Source organism: Tachypleus tridentatus, chromosome 10, assembly GCF_004210375.1.
Source record: "Tachypleus tridentatus isolate NWPU-2018 chromosome 10, ASM421037v1, whole genome shotgun sequence".
Taxonomy (NCBI): Eukaryota; Metazoa; Arthropoda; class Merostomata; order Xiphosura; family Limulidae; genus Tachypleus; species Tachypleus tridentatus.
The window spans coordinates 134701727-134717185 of NC_134834.1; the positions used below are offsets into that span (position 1 = coordinate 134701727).

Sequence of the window (15459 nt, forward strand, 5' to 3'; positions counted from 1 at the left end):
CAGTTGAAGTTGAAGAGTTGAAATTTACTACCAAAATGCTCACCTGAAGATTTCCATATTAGTTGCTGTATAAAACACCCATCATCCAAGCTTTGTATAAGCTGTATTAACACTCTACCAATGTAGTAATTCTAATATGTCAGTAGAATTGGCACAAATTGAGTTACTTGATAAACTGCTAAATGTGCTTGAGATTATGGTGAGTATTTTAGAAGACTTGTTAAAGGAGTACCCAATTTGTTGCAAAAGAAACATGCATGTATGATATATGTTTTCATATTACTTCACTTTCTGAGAGTATTGTTTACATAAAAGTTCCCAAATTGATGACTTGTGAGCCCAAAACATGACAGCATAAATATCTTAGAAATAAACAATTTCATTTGCAACAAGTGAAATTCACACCCACAGTGAAACTGCCCTTTATAGCAAGATTTAAAGCAAAAAAGATAAATAAGTCTTTACAATGTTTAGAAAAATATTAAAACACAGAAAAGGATGAGTCCTTTTAATGTTAGCAAGATGCTAAAACATGGTAGGTAATTATTATGATTACAAAGAAACCTCTATATTTAAAATTATATTTCAAAATATACATTTTGTCATAGTCATACTGGCAATCAGAAGTTTTGTTCAGGAAAGTCTTGACACAGTACAATTTTGAAACTGTCACAGAAGTTCAGTAAGCTTTTCATTGTTCTCACTCTGCATTTAAAGCTTATCCCGAAATAAAGTAACAACAAGAATCATTTACTTTGGACAACAGTTACTGATCCTCACTATGTATTTCACATTGACAAATATTTTATACAAAACACCAATCCCATATTGGTGAAAGAGAGAAAGAAGTGAAATACAGGCAAGTAATAGTTTGCAAGAAAACCAATATAAATATGCAGCACAATAACATTTCAGGACATCTTAGGCCTTGTTAAAACCTTCCTGAATAAAACTTACTCTCCATAAGTCATCAATAAAATATATTACTCTAGAGAAAATAATTCCTAAAATGTAATAAACTAGCAGATATTAAACTTAGTAGGAAACTTGATCTTTGATATTGGCAGATGATAAAACACAATAAGTAGTCTTTTTATATTATCAGCAGGTAAAATAGAAAATAAATATTTTTATGTTAGCTGATATTCAAAAAGATACTTTAAAAAATTTTTACTGGCCAAATTATTGGCAGGGCAAATCAGTTCCTGTACTCTTGTAGTAGAAAGTAAACAGGTGTAACTATTAACTTCTCATTGTGCTGAGTTTTAATAATTATTAAACTGTGCTAAAGTCTATGGGCCATATTAATTAATATGTACAATATAGAGCAATCTTATTGACTGACCTCTGCAATTTATAAGATCATTAACAAAGTCAATTAAAAACTGTTAAAAAAATAAAGGAACAAGTACATATTTCAGTATATTTTTGTCTTACCTAAATTTATGTATGAAAAGCATATCCGTTCATCTAAAAGTGTATTTTTTTAATCTTGCAAATGAAGTTTGAGGTAAATCAAATGAAACTCACCTTACTCAAGAATACAACTCAAGGTACCTTGTATAAGGCTGTTATGCGAGGCTATACATTCCTCATTAATTCTCAAAATAAACAGCAACATGGATCTTTTGCAGCTCATTTTGTCAGCACAAACCTAAGCAGTCAGGCCCCATCTGATGGAGAATGGCCAAACCCAAAGGAGGGTGGCACAGCGCGTCATCAAGCGTCATATGTCAACTTTGGCAATGCTACCAGGAGACGAACTCTTATGGCAGGAGACAAGGTCAAAGCCGTCATCAATGCACAACAGCCAGAGAGAACAGCTACATCATGACTACCGCTCTGTGGAGCAGGTTAACTAAGGCTCAGTCACTGTGAAATGACCTTCAGCATTCCACTGGAACCCGTGTGTTGACCCAAACAGTTCGCAATCGTCTGCATAAAGGATGCCTTCAACCTGCAAGAAGCATTATTCTGACAGTGCGACACGATGCACCCAAGTTGGAGTTTGCTTGTCAGCACCTGGACTGGGAACTTTGTCAATGGGCCACCATGCTGTGGACAGATGAGAGCAGGTTCACTGTCTCATGATGATAAATGTGCGAGAGTGTGGAGATGCCAAAGAGAGCGATTTTCTGCTTATAACACTGTGCAAGTTGACACTTATGGAGGAGGTTCTGTGATAGCCTGGGCAGGCATATGTTTGGATGGTCACACGGACTTACTCATACTCAACAGGGGTGCTCTGAATACACAACAATATAGAGACGAAATTCTGGAATCCATTATGAGGCCTTTTGCCAAAGCTGTCGGGAATGTGTTCGTTCTCATGCAGGTTAATGCATGAGCCCATGTCAGACTTTGTATGGACTTCCTTGACAAGGAAGGAATAAAGACTTTTGAGTGGCCCACCATATCTCCAGATTTAAATCCGAACAAACATAGTAAGGATATGCTGTCAAGGCGTGTTAGTGAACTCCAGCACCCTCCTCAGAATGTGCAGGAACCCTGACAAGCCTTGGTAGACAAGTGGGCTGTCATACCCCAAGATAACATCGACATACTGATTTAAAGTGTGCCAAATCGGGGTCAGGAGTGTGTCGCAATCTGTGGAAGTCACACTAGATATTGAATGTTTCAAACATTTCTTGGATAAACGCATGAAAACTGTTTAAACTATTGGTTCATATTGGATATCAGTTTAGATGATATTGGTCATTTTTTAAAATATTATTTCTCCATGTTTTACTGTTTATCACACATTAAAAAATGGATACAGATGGAAATGAAATGAGGCAAATTACTTAAAAAATAAAAATATTATCACATTTGGAACACTGAGATAAAATAAATAATTATATATAATTACATTGATCTGTTATATGGAATAAGAATCATATTTGTAAATATAAAAGATACTTCCTTTTTGATCTGTGGTAGCCAGGAATTGTTGGACTAATTAGTCAATTTAGAGCACATTATCATAATGTCTCATTACTGGTCATCAACTGGTGTGGTTTTTGACCTTATGATGGTAAAAAAAAAAGTTTCAAATTTAGTTGTGGCTCAAAAATTAGTTGTAACTCGTACTAACTTATAAATGAGACCAAGATTAGTGACATCCTTGGAAAATATACAGGTAGTAGCTGAATCATTTATTTCATATAAAACCATTAACAGTAAATGATTCACTTCATAACTATTGCAGTATACTCTAATGTTACTATTTGCAACTAACAGCATGAAGTAACCAACTAAAAGTAGAAGACAGACAGAACCTACTAAATATTAATGGTCAGCATTAGTGGAATGATCAATGTTAACACTTGACTAACCTTTAGTAGCTTCATCAGACCCTCTAACTGCACCATAAGTTCACGTCGACTTTCTTGAAGGTTAGATAAATGAGTCTCCAGTTCAGCTTTACGCTGCCTCAGAGCTCTTAGTTCAGCTAATAAGATGGGGTTTTGTTCTGATTTCAGAGCTGCATCTTCTTGTTCTTGCTGCTTGCGTAGTCTCATAATCTCACGCATTATTTCCCTATTTACAAAATAGCACTTATGTTACTTTACAATTCTCAACAAATGAGTTTAGACACTTAAACCAACATTTTTAGTTAATTTTACACTACAACAAAAGGAACTCCATGTGCCATAACCTTGTAATTCTGTGGGTTTTACTTGTTTAGTTATAGGCTCAAAATCCTATATTATATATTTTTCAAACTTAACACTACCTGTTCTTGGCTTCTAATTGAGATATTAGTTCTCGTTGTTTCAAAGTGTCTAGGTTAAGGCTCAGGTCTGATGGGCTTCTTTTCTATTGAAGATATAACCAAAATACTTCTCTAAGTTTTCAACCACATGCAAAATCTATCAAATATGTAAAACAAGATGGAAAAATACAGGGATACTATTGGTGGATTTGGAAGCATACCAAAAGAATAAGTTGCAAATATCTATTGCCAATTCTGAGATCTTAACATTCACAAAGTTCAGAAATACACAAATCTTATAACTTAAACACTTTATGCCTCAAACTTACAGTGGGCTGAGTACCAGCAAGTTGAGCAGCATATCTGGCTATGAGACGATGTTCATCATCAACTTGGGAAGACTCTAGACTTAGTGTGTGTTGCAAAGAGCTGTCAAAATGTTAAGATAAACAGTAAAAAGTTAAAACCCTGTGCAATTGGGCTTAAAAAAAGATGAGGTCAAAAAAAGTGCAAAATGAGAAAAGTACAAACTTCAATTAATTGTGCAGTTTCAATGGGCATGAAAATGTAAATTAAAAAACAAAAGTAAAGGGTAACAACTGCATACAAAATTTAGAATTATGTGGTTTGTAAAGAGCTTTCAAAATGTAAAAGCAAAAAAAAACTGTTCTTTATTGTTAAACACAAAACTGTACAATGTTCTATACGTGCTGTGCCCACTACAGATATCAAAACCCAATTTTTAGTGTTATAAGCCCTCCGACTTATTGATGAGCCACTGGGATACTGGGCAAAAAAGTGCAAAGTATTCCAGAACAAGTTGCAAAAACTAGAATATTTCAGTAATATTTGACAAATTACAGTGTCAGAAAAAGCAAAAGTATAAATTATATCTTAATCTCACCATTTTCTCAACAGATCAACCCAATGTGTATATGATGTAGTTATAACTCAATAAGATTTTTAAAAAATGTAGAAGATTAATAATTTATATACACCGCTGACTCATGAAGTCCACAATCAGTCAAATTACTTACAAGTACAGAGGAAGCAGATATAATATTTCTGTAAACAATCAATGGTATACTAAAAATCAGAAACATAAAAGCTTAAAAATTACATAACTACCAACCTTTTAGTGACTGAATGACTGTCCAGAGAGGAAAGATCATAAGAATTATTTATGTCAAATAGTCCATTACGGCTTGGTATAGGAGAAGGTGGCCTAGAGAACAACAGTACCACACAACACTTAACATTATACATTATATTTCTCTTCAAGGTACAGAATTTAACTTTTTCAATAATGCTACATTATATTTGTCCTAACATATGTTTGAGCAGAATCCCATAAAAAATATTTTGGACATGGCATTCTAATCCTTTTGGATTATTCTAGATCATTTACATTTTGTAAAGTTTCCATTTCAAGAATAAAAAAATCATACTAAAAGGGTTAAGTACTACAAAACATGTCAAATATCTGTTGAAAATCTAATATTTAAGTAGAGTAAAGAACACATAAATCTTCTGTTGAAGATTTAATTTTTAATTTCTTGTTTGTTTGCTTTTCTTGAGTAAAGTTACATTGAGTTATCTACTGTGTGCATGTTTCTAGAATCATATTCAACATTTAAGTAACCTACTTTATTAGCAACTTGTAACTAAGTTTTAATTTCTTGATTTCAAAAGAAAATGTTTAACACCTGCCATGTGAGCCAGCCCAGAATCTTTTAGTACTAAGCCTAAAATGCTCAATATGGAGGCCATTCCTAAAACTGGTGATATAAGGTAATTTCAATAGTTTTCAAAAAATGAAACTTGGAACAAGTTTTTTTAACAACTAAATATTAACAAAGATATGGCATGATAAAATCTATAGGGATTATACAATAGTGATACTATACTTAGCATTATGGCATCCTTCTTATACTTACTCTATCACTGCATAAATAACATTTTTAATTTGAGAATTCCTAGAAACATTATCTTGTAATGCATCATATATCAAGACTATCTTTGAGCTTTACTGTGCCATTAATTTCATAAAATATTGAAACTAATGATTTCATACAAAAAATTCCAGTTCCTCTTTTTTTTTTTTCAAACAATGATACTACTGTGCCTATTGTTTTATGTTTCAGTGTCAATGCAATAATCAATCAATAATTTTAAATTCAACTACTATGTTAAACTAACTGATACCTTCAAATAAGTTCTTCCCTCATCCAACCTGCAACCAGAGATTGGTTTAATTGCTACATTTAAACCATCATATTCACAACTACATCTAGCACATTTCCAAGTATGTTTCACTGCTACACTGTTTTACCATACATTTACAATTTAACTTCTCCATGTTAGATTTCACAGTCTCGGGTCAGGTCTAAAACCTAACCTCGAAAATAGTGCCAAACTTTGTTTTGTCTAATTAAAACAACTCAAACCTCACTGGAATAACTCATTGTTTTGAATCTTCATCCAGATTTCAGGCTGACTTCTGACACGTTTTGATAAGTTCTCATTCTTTACTTTCCTGCATCATGTGTGTTTGTGAAACTCAAATTCTCCTTTCATGTTTCAGAGTTTCTCCAAATGAGATACCTAAACTACTGATGCTGACAGGCCAGTAAATAAGAATATCTTACCTTCTTCACTCTAATCTATCAATAAATTTAACCACACTCCCCACAGCAGCTCTTCACAACTCACACTTTTGAAATTACTTACTTCCTTGCACCAACTTGTCAACAGAAAACACTCTGTGAACAATATTATTCTAATAATATCCTGTTTTGTATTTGCAATGAACTACACTATTTTGCAAGTAGATCTTCATGTATGTAGACTGAAGTCAACATTACGAAGACTAATGGAAATTTTTAAACCTATTTATAGCTTAGCTTAGTTTATTTGTTTATAGTGAAGTATAATGCTATACAATGGGCTATCTGTGCTGTGCCCATCACAGGTATCAAAAGCCAGTTTTTAGCATTAGAAACCCCGTGTTGATGGGAAGCTTATATCTTAGAAAGGCTGATAACTTATATAGGCCTGTAATGATTGTCTTGAAGTGTTTCCATGTTCTACACTAATTTCTGAATGTTGAATACAAAAATGACATCCATTTCTCTCCATCATGTACAGCTTTTTCACATCATATGCACTTTTTCATAAGTGAACCATTTGCACTGATATTGGGTCACATTTTGTTATTAAAATGCTGGCAACCACTGGCTATAGATTTTTCTAGACTAATTGTAACATGATAGTCTTATCAATCATTCAAGAACCCAAACGTAGTAATATGTTCATTGCTGTAAGTGAAATAATTATTTGACTTTAGTAAGTTTGTTTCCAATTATTAAAATATTCTAACATAACAGAAAAAAAAGAATATTATTTTTGAAATGTGCATATTATTAAAACCAGAACATCTTCAATGAAGTTTAAATTTGCAAACTTGTGTTATAAAAGTTTTGTAGGCACTATTTCAGTGCCTGACATTTTCCCCCCTAAAATGCAATATTTAAAGTACAAGAGTTAGTTTTGGACAATGAACATAGGTACAAGAAAGATTATGAAAGCTCGTAGTTGAGCGCAAACCATCTTAGGGCTAAGGTGAGTGCTGGATTGCTTTTTTTTTTTATGTATACATTTTATTTATTGGTATATGTATTATTAAAAAGTAATTAAATGTAAAACCCTCCTAATGAATATCAAATGTTTTTCCACTGACTCTCCTTACAGTTTCAGCTGATCTGATAGGGTTCATGACCTCAAACTGACTTTTAGACTTTCCATACTGTAACTATAATCATCAAGAAATTTTACAAAAGTTCAGCAAACATTAGCAGTCTTTATTAGACAAAACTTCAGAACTTTAATGAAGAATCATTCTATGCTTAACTGCTCCAAGTGTAAAGTGTTAAGATTAAAATGATTTTTCTTCTGGAAATTGTCAAATTTCATGTGTAATTTGTAAAACCTCTTAAATATCAAACGTTTTTTTCAAATAAATAGTTTTACTCTTAATTCTCTCTACCCTATCACTGAACATATTTGGTCAATTTGACCAAAGTTCACAGCCACCATTAAAAAAACACAAAAGAACTTAATCTTCTCTTTTTTTGAGTATGACTAAAAATTGCAACAGGAAACTACAGTTCTTTATGCTGAACAACTTAAAGCTTGTAACGTTATACATCTGCTTGTACTTATCATTTTCCTTATCTGAAAATGTATTACAAAGACATATAATGCAGCAAAACCATCCAACAACAGGAGTGAAACACACCTTGTGAATATGCTCCCTCTGCATTTGTGCATTAAAGTCCTCATTCTTAAACAAGACAAACAACAAAAATGCACTTGGATGTTGGGAGGAAGGGTGGAAATGTGCAAGGAAGTAAATATCTATTGGAACCACATTTTTAGATAAAGAAAATGTTAACTTGTGAAACAATGACTCACCTCTGTGCACAGATTAGCAAGAACCCCATGTTGAGATGGTGGAGGGACTGATAGAGAAATGATTAAGAGAAGCTGCATTTCAAGAGTGTCAAAAGGAAGCCCATGAAGACCAACACCTAATGGAAAAACTCTATAGGGGCATACCTGTAAGACCTCCTTACACCTTAACCAGGTGCCTAAGTGAAAGATAATGAGAGGCAAGAAGCCTGAATGTATCACAAGAACAACAGAATAGACACATGACCAGATGCCAATACTTGTGGTAAAAGCTGGGACACATTCAGACTGTACCAACTGTGCTTACCCTCTCAACCATCAGTTTCTATGAGTCAATACTAGTTGTAAGAAAAAGGCACATGTGAACAGTATCCATGCACAGCTTCTCAACTATCATACACTGAACACAAAGATATAGATACTTATGAAACCACCACTCAATCATTAGACACGGTGGTCCAGACACCATCTGTGAGAATAGAATTAACGACTGATACATCACACTTGGGTATTATAAAGCATCAATAACTCCACAAGCAAATGCAGTGGGGTCATTTCCTTTTAAACAGTGATAGGAGCAATGAGTATGTGAAATGTGTCTTAAAATCAACTTGGAAATTCTGATGTATTTAAACATTTTGCAGTATAGATGACTGTATTTTTAGCATCCACTTTAAGGTACAAATTGGTAAAGATTATCAACAGTTATCACCTAAACAGTTGGAAGCTGGTAGGTGTCAAGAGTCTCCCATGCTCCATTCAAAATGGGAGACCTAGAGAATGTGACCAGATCCCCATCAGTCCAAAAAGGCCTTTTAATGGACTGAAGCATGTGTTAGCCACAGAAGTAGACAGAAACCCAACTCTTGTGCTGTTTTTCTGTACGATAATCCATGAAATGGGTACGGCCAGGATCAGGCAGGAAAAAGTTATGTATAAATACCAAAAGTAGAGCTATAGTGGCCTTATGGAACACTCGATCTCACAGTAGACATTGGCTGGGTCATGGTGGATGACCTGAACACTTCCCATAATCTTGGCCTGATGCAAAATTTTGGGTAAGTATAACCTGCAAGGTAACACAAGATGCTTAGTGAGATCCAAAATTAAAAGAAGAGTAACAAGGAAATAAGTAAACAAATACTCATACTCAAAGGAGCATAAACAATTCATATGAGCTAGCAGATCTGTCTCAGTTACAAAATATAACAAGAGAAATCACAATAACAAAATGTGTGACAAAGCATTGAATGGCTTTGGCAGGACAAGCACCTTTTTCTGGAAGAAAAATACCAAAAAGAAAAATTGAAAGATAGAATATGGGAGAAAATAGTGACCACTTTCTGTTTCTACAGGAAATGAGGAAATGAAAGACCAACCATAAGAAAATAGAAAGAAAGAGCAGTAAAAGAAAGGGGGAGGAAACAACAACATGGATATATACAGAGCAACTATCAACTGGAATAAGGAATAGGACTCGTGACTTCATTGGAAGTAAAACATCTGCAAGGGATTTGAAAGGAACTTGGAAAGGCATGGAAAACTACAATGACAATCCAATCACTAATGGAATGGGAAGGAGGGCAGTATATAAGGAAATAATGAAAAAGTGTAAAAAGAGGCAGTGAAAACAGAGGAATTGGAAAAGGCAAATGGTGGAGTATAGACTAAATACCACCCTAAAACCCAAGAGAGAAGAGACTTACAGTTCAGAGGAAAATCATCCAATGAAATATAATAAATATGTTAGAACATAATGAAGTCAAATGAAATGGAGACAAACAAGAACAAGATCATAAGTATGTCCCAAAGGTAAGCACATGAAACAGGAAGAAGAGTAACAGAAGCAGGGCAAAGGGAGAGCAATATAATCAGGGAGGTTAACAGATAATGAGAAAGAGATGCCACATCCTGAGAAATGAGCAATGTATGAAAATGGACCAGAAGGGATAGAAGGTAGGAAAGGATAAGACAAGGCTACTTAGTAGTACCTGCTAAGAATTAACAAACTATGATGAAACATTTATTTCTAGGTGACATAAGAAGCAACAAACTAGAAATAAACATAAACATTTAAGTATTAATATTAAAAATAAGCAACAATTTCTAAACATCAACTGGAGTATGGGTATAAAATTAACAATATTTAAACATCACTACTTAGGAGTACATGTAAAGAAATAATGAACATTAAAAATACATAAATCCCAATGAGTTACATGTTAAGTAGTAGTAAACAATGTAACTACAGTATCTTCCATGTTAACGTGGAGTAAGAATCAGAACTAAACCTTAAAAAGGCTGTGTTCAGGGCAAAGAATAACTTACAAAGACTATGCTTAACTTCTACATATAAAATATAATGGATACAAACAGGAATAAAAGATCTTACAATAAAGAACACAGAAGTGTATGTCAATGTCTATGTATGTAAGCAAAACTGCTATGACACCATAAACAAACAAAAATAAATTAACATTTTGGGTGTTCAAGATTCAAGCAATTAGAAAATAACTTTTATAAGAGTTTTATAACAACAAATAACACACATGAAAAGCAAAAGATACAGCACTTACATGTTTTTTCTTATGATGACGACTGTCAATGAAACTTAAGCCCACTTTTTTACACTAATAAATAATTTTAACTAAATTTTTATTTTGTTAAATAATGCTCTTAAGAATATCAAATACTAACAACCAAAATGTAAAGAACATCCTATAACTATCATAATTTTTCCAGCTTTCTAACTACACAATAAGTCTTTAAAAATCCATCCAATATAGTGAGATTGATTTCTGTGAAAGTAAATTTGACACTCAACCATGAAATCGACAATTCATTATAAAGAAAACAATGTAATATAATATGTAACTTCATAAATTAATCTAGCTTTCTATTGGTTATAAAAAAAAAACGTATTACAAAACATTTGAGAAAACTCCTGGCAATTTGTGAAAGAAAGGATGTTGCATGCGGGTGTGATGCGTCTGATTTTCTAGTTCTTGGTTCCGTAAAACAAATATATTTAATGGGTATAAAAATTGTGCTTTGTCTGAACAATATTTATATTATAACAATTTATTTTATAAGCTAATTCTCAGAAGAGTGGAAAAGAAATTAGAAAAGAGGGTAAACCTAGAAAATATTTCTCAAACTAGGAGAGATTGAAATTTTTTCAAATTTCTTTATAAATTAAGTTATATTTTTACTGTAATTCTCTAAAATCACAACACATGCAATTTGACCTATCCACAGCAAGAAGGTTAAAACTTTAAATTATTTTCTCTACCCTAACACTAAACGGACTCAGTTAATTTGATAAACCTTGTAACCATCAACTGCCATAATAAAATCAAAGACAAAATATATCTAAATTATTCTTTCTTCTTTCTAGAAAGACTGCAGATAACAGAAAAATACATTTATCTATCCTAACCTGATTCAGGCTCATAGCAATATGTATTTGTTTTTATTTAATATTATTAATCTTTGAATTGTGTCTAACTAACAAACCCAACTGAGAAGCCATAAAAAGTTAAAACACAGTAAACAAGTAACTCAAGTTGCAGTATTGACTTATGTAATATTCTTGCACTGGCATGAAGATCTCACCAAGAAATTGTTTTTATATCTAACCTAATATTATAAATTTTACATTTTATTTACTTTTACAATGGTGACTGAAAAACATAAAGAACAAAAAAATTTAACATCTATATCTGGCCTCACCTTTGCTCTCAACCTCAGACAAAACTTAACCCTACTTTTCTTTAACAAATGGTCAGAGTCTATAAAATAATTTTTATTTTGTATAACTAAGAATGCAAAATAATATTCACATATCATGCAATCTCCTATAAGTGTTATAATTTAGCAACTTTCTAACTTAGTTATATGTGCCTTAAAATAATTCACTTACATGGTCAATGTGAATTATTCAGTATCTAAAAGGTGGGTGTAGCAAATGGGTTTTACTTTTCTAATGGATTTACTGTTATATGTTTACTTTAATACTTACGCTTGTTTCAGTACAGTTTTATTTTTTGATGTGACATACATTCTTGATTTTGTACTGAGCATGTCCCACCTGTTCTCAAAATTTGTAGAAGATTATTTAAAGTAAGAATCAACAATATTTCTTTTATGAAAATGCTGGTATGTTTACAACCATTGTTTAAACCTCTAGAAACTAACATAAATCTATCAAAAGTTGTTAGCCAAGAGACATAAGAATATTATTAGGCAGCTATAGTCAGTATGCTATAGGTTTCGTAAGATAATATTGTGATTAACACCTATCAAGCAGAAAACTACAGAATGGACCAGGAATGTTTATAGATTTCAAGCATTACAAACTGTTCAACTTAAGTGAATTGTCACTAGACATAGTACTTCTTGTATCAAATATCTTCCTTGTAACCAATATCAGCTTGTAACCAATGGAAGGTCAATCAAGCTTAAGCCAAGTGTAAGAGTATCAACTCAGAATTAATTAACATCTCAAGAACTTGGATTGTAGACAAAATATTCAGTTCTTGACTGAATATAAAACTCAGTAAATTTTGTAAAACATTTGTAATAACTATTAGTAATGACTTATTATAAATTGTATTGTGTTTTTGTTTCTATATTAAAATATACTTGTGTTAAAAAAGAAAGTTGAGGTAACCAATCTTGTTAGCAAATATTATAAATTTACTGCATATTAACATTTAATTAACTTCTAAATTAAAATTGAAATTTCTGGCTATTTGAAATCTTAATCACTGGAATACATAACAATAAATCGGAGACTTGTCCGAGATAAATTATAATGTGAAACACTTTCTTGTTTACACCTCCATAAACTAAGAAGACTGCAGGATATAAAATTTTACTATGCCTTAATTGTAACTATACTATAAATATGCAATATATTTTAAATTCAGGACATCATATTAAGGTGATGAAAAAATTTATAATGGACAATTTGGAGAAATAAATGTAATGATACAAACAGCTGAAAACTGAAAATTTATTTAATTATTTCCTTTTACAAATAAGAAATTAAAACCTATATTGTTTTAAATTTAAAGTTGATTTATTACTTATGTTCTGATGCAGTTTATGTTGTTCTTACACAATGTCAAGAAGGTAGACGGTAAGTTTGATATGAATTACAGTTTACACTGTACTTACAGAATGGCAGAATTACTGATGCTATGTTTGACACAAACTACATCTTACTCTACATTTATGCAATGTCAGGAAGACTGATGACATATTTGATGCAAACTACAGTTTATTCTATAGTAACACAGTGTCAGGAATACTGATGGTATGTTTCACAGAAATTACAGTTTATTTTATTACTTACAAAGTGCAAAAAGATTGATGGCATGTTTGACACATACAGTTTACTCTATACTTACACAATGTGAGAAAGGTTAAGTGTGGGCTCTGGTTCATCTGGGAACCTTGGGATTCCTTGTCCATGTTTTTCTGGTACACATCTGAAAGATTTTCTTAGTGAATGACTTAGTTGTTTTGTAGGAGACTTCTATAAAAAGAAAAACAAGCTTATCACTGTATGGTTTTTTATACTAGCTCTATTTTGAAAACTTCTGTGAACGTTATGGCAAAGAATAAATCCTTTAGAATGACTGAAATAACAAACATATTCATTCCAAAGCTTTAACCTTGCACTGACAGGTAGCAAAAAGTTAATTCAGGAGTTTTAATGTTTTACAAATATAATAAGAACAACCTAAATTGATTATGGTTGTTAGAACATTGCCACATTTTGAATTATTTCTGTTACTTGTCAAGCCAATATAAAACATAAGGCATACAAGTACTGTTGCTATGTTACACAATATACTGTAGGTGCATCTATGAACATAAACTCCAATGTGTGTGTGTGTGTGTCATTGCATTTGCTTTATCTTTAACAATGAAGTCTATAAAATAAAATATGATTCCCAAACACCTGATTAGTTTGATGCAGCTACTAATGGATTATACTTTTAACTATTCTAATAAAGAAAAACAAAAGTGAGGTGTGAATAAACTCTAATAAGAAGTTAAAGACCATTAAATTCCAAACTGAATGTAAAACTTTTCAAATCACTCATCTATGTTAACCAATCTTTTATTTAGAGATTAAAACCTGCGTTCATAATATTTGTACACTGTAAAAATATCTTATATTTTGCAAAATACCATTCTATAAAAATACGTATATTATGATTTATCTAATCTCTACCTGTTCAATCCCAACTTATACTTAAATGCAGTGTTGCTGTTCTGACTTGTTTATTATTTTCTTTAGTCCATTTCATTCATTCATATGTAAAATGAACTTATATTGTTTTAATTACACACTACAATCATTAATATTTCTTTTCACAAATGCAACTCTACTGCGTAGTACAACTAGTAAAATAAACATAATATTTGCTTTATGCTTTCCAGTCAGAAAAGAATTTTTGGGAACAAACTAAAGGCAATTGGGAAGGCTTAAAAAACATTCAGAAATAATCTTAAAAAGTCACTTCACATATGATAATTGATAATCATATAATAACAGTTTTAAATTCACATGAAAAAATTAAAGTTACTCATAATAGGTCAAAACCAACACCATTATCATGTCAGCATCCAAAAATCCCTAAAATTTAATTTTTTGTTTTAGATAACTGTGAAAGTAGGAAATTTTGTGAAGATTTAAAATATGAGAATTTTAGGGTTATTGAAGATGATACATACTAATAATAATAGGCTTATACAACTTGGTGACTTTTTAAGCTCTAAGTTTTTAAATAAAAATGACAAATTCTAGACTTACGTAGACTGTGTATTCTTTCATCTCGTGTTGACTTGTATGACTACCAGACACTCTACCCCTCCAGAAACAATCCTGACACAACTGGTAGCTGTAACATCGTTGACACTTATACCGAAACCCGAGAAAAGATTCTCTATTGCATCCATCACACTGAACAGGGTGAAGAACTGTGAAAAAAAAGAGAGAGAGAGAGAGATTTCAACACACTATCTTAACACTGGAACCACATCTTATATCATAGAAATTTAATCACATTAATGTACTATTAGTGATTCTCTTCTACAACTTATGTTTAATACACTATTTCAATAAATACAAAAACTGTTTAGTGCTCCTCTTCCATTTTTAACCTACTTTACACTTAAAAGTTACTTTAAAAACAATGATAGACAGTAACATATTTTGATCTAGCTCTATGTGTTATTTTTCGTTCAAAAATGTACCA

The 15459-nt window shown here is 32.0% G+C and overlaps 1 protein-coding gene across 8 annotated transcripts in view; it reads right to left on the reverse strand.

Annotated features, from left to right (window-relative positions):
- LOC143230374 (dystrobrevin alpha-like) overlaps positions 1-15459 on the reverse strand; it is a 49972-nt gene that overhangs the window by 21192 nt on the left and 13321 nt on the right. For all 8 annotated transcript variants that reach the window (XR_013016418.1, XM_076463852.1, XM_076463851.1 and 5 more), the window contains 6 exons: positions 15015-15181; positions 13600-13727; positions 4848-4940; positions 4045-4144; positions 3737-3819; positions 3336-3540 (listed from right to left, as the gene is read on the reverse strand). Coding sequence is in view for 7 of the 8 variants with exons in the window: in XM_076463852.1 (XP_076319967.1) it covers positions 3336-3540; positions 3737-3819; positions 4045-4144; positions 4848-4940; positions 13600-13727; positions 15015-15181 (776 nt within the window). In the remaining variant the exon portion in view is untranslated. The remainder of the gene's footprint in view (positions 1-3335; positions 3541-3736; positions 3820-4044; positions 4145-4847; positions 4941-13599; positions 13728-15014; positions 15182-15459) is intronic.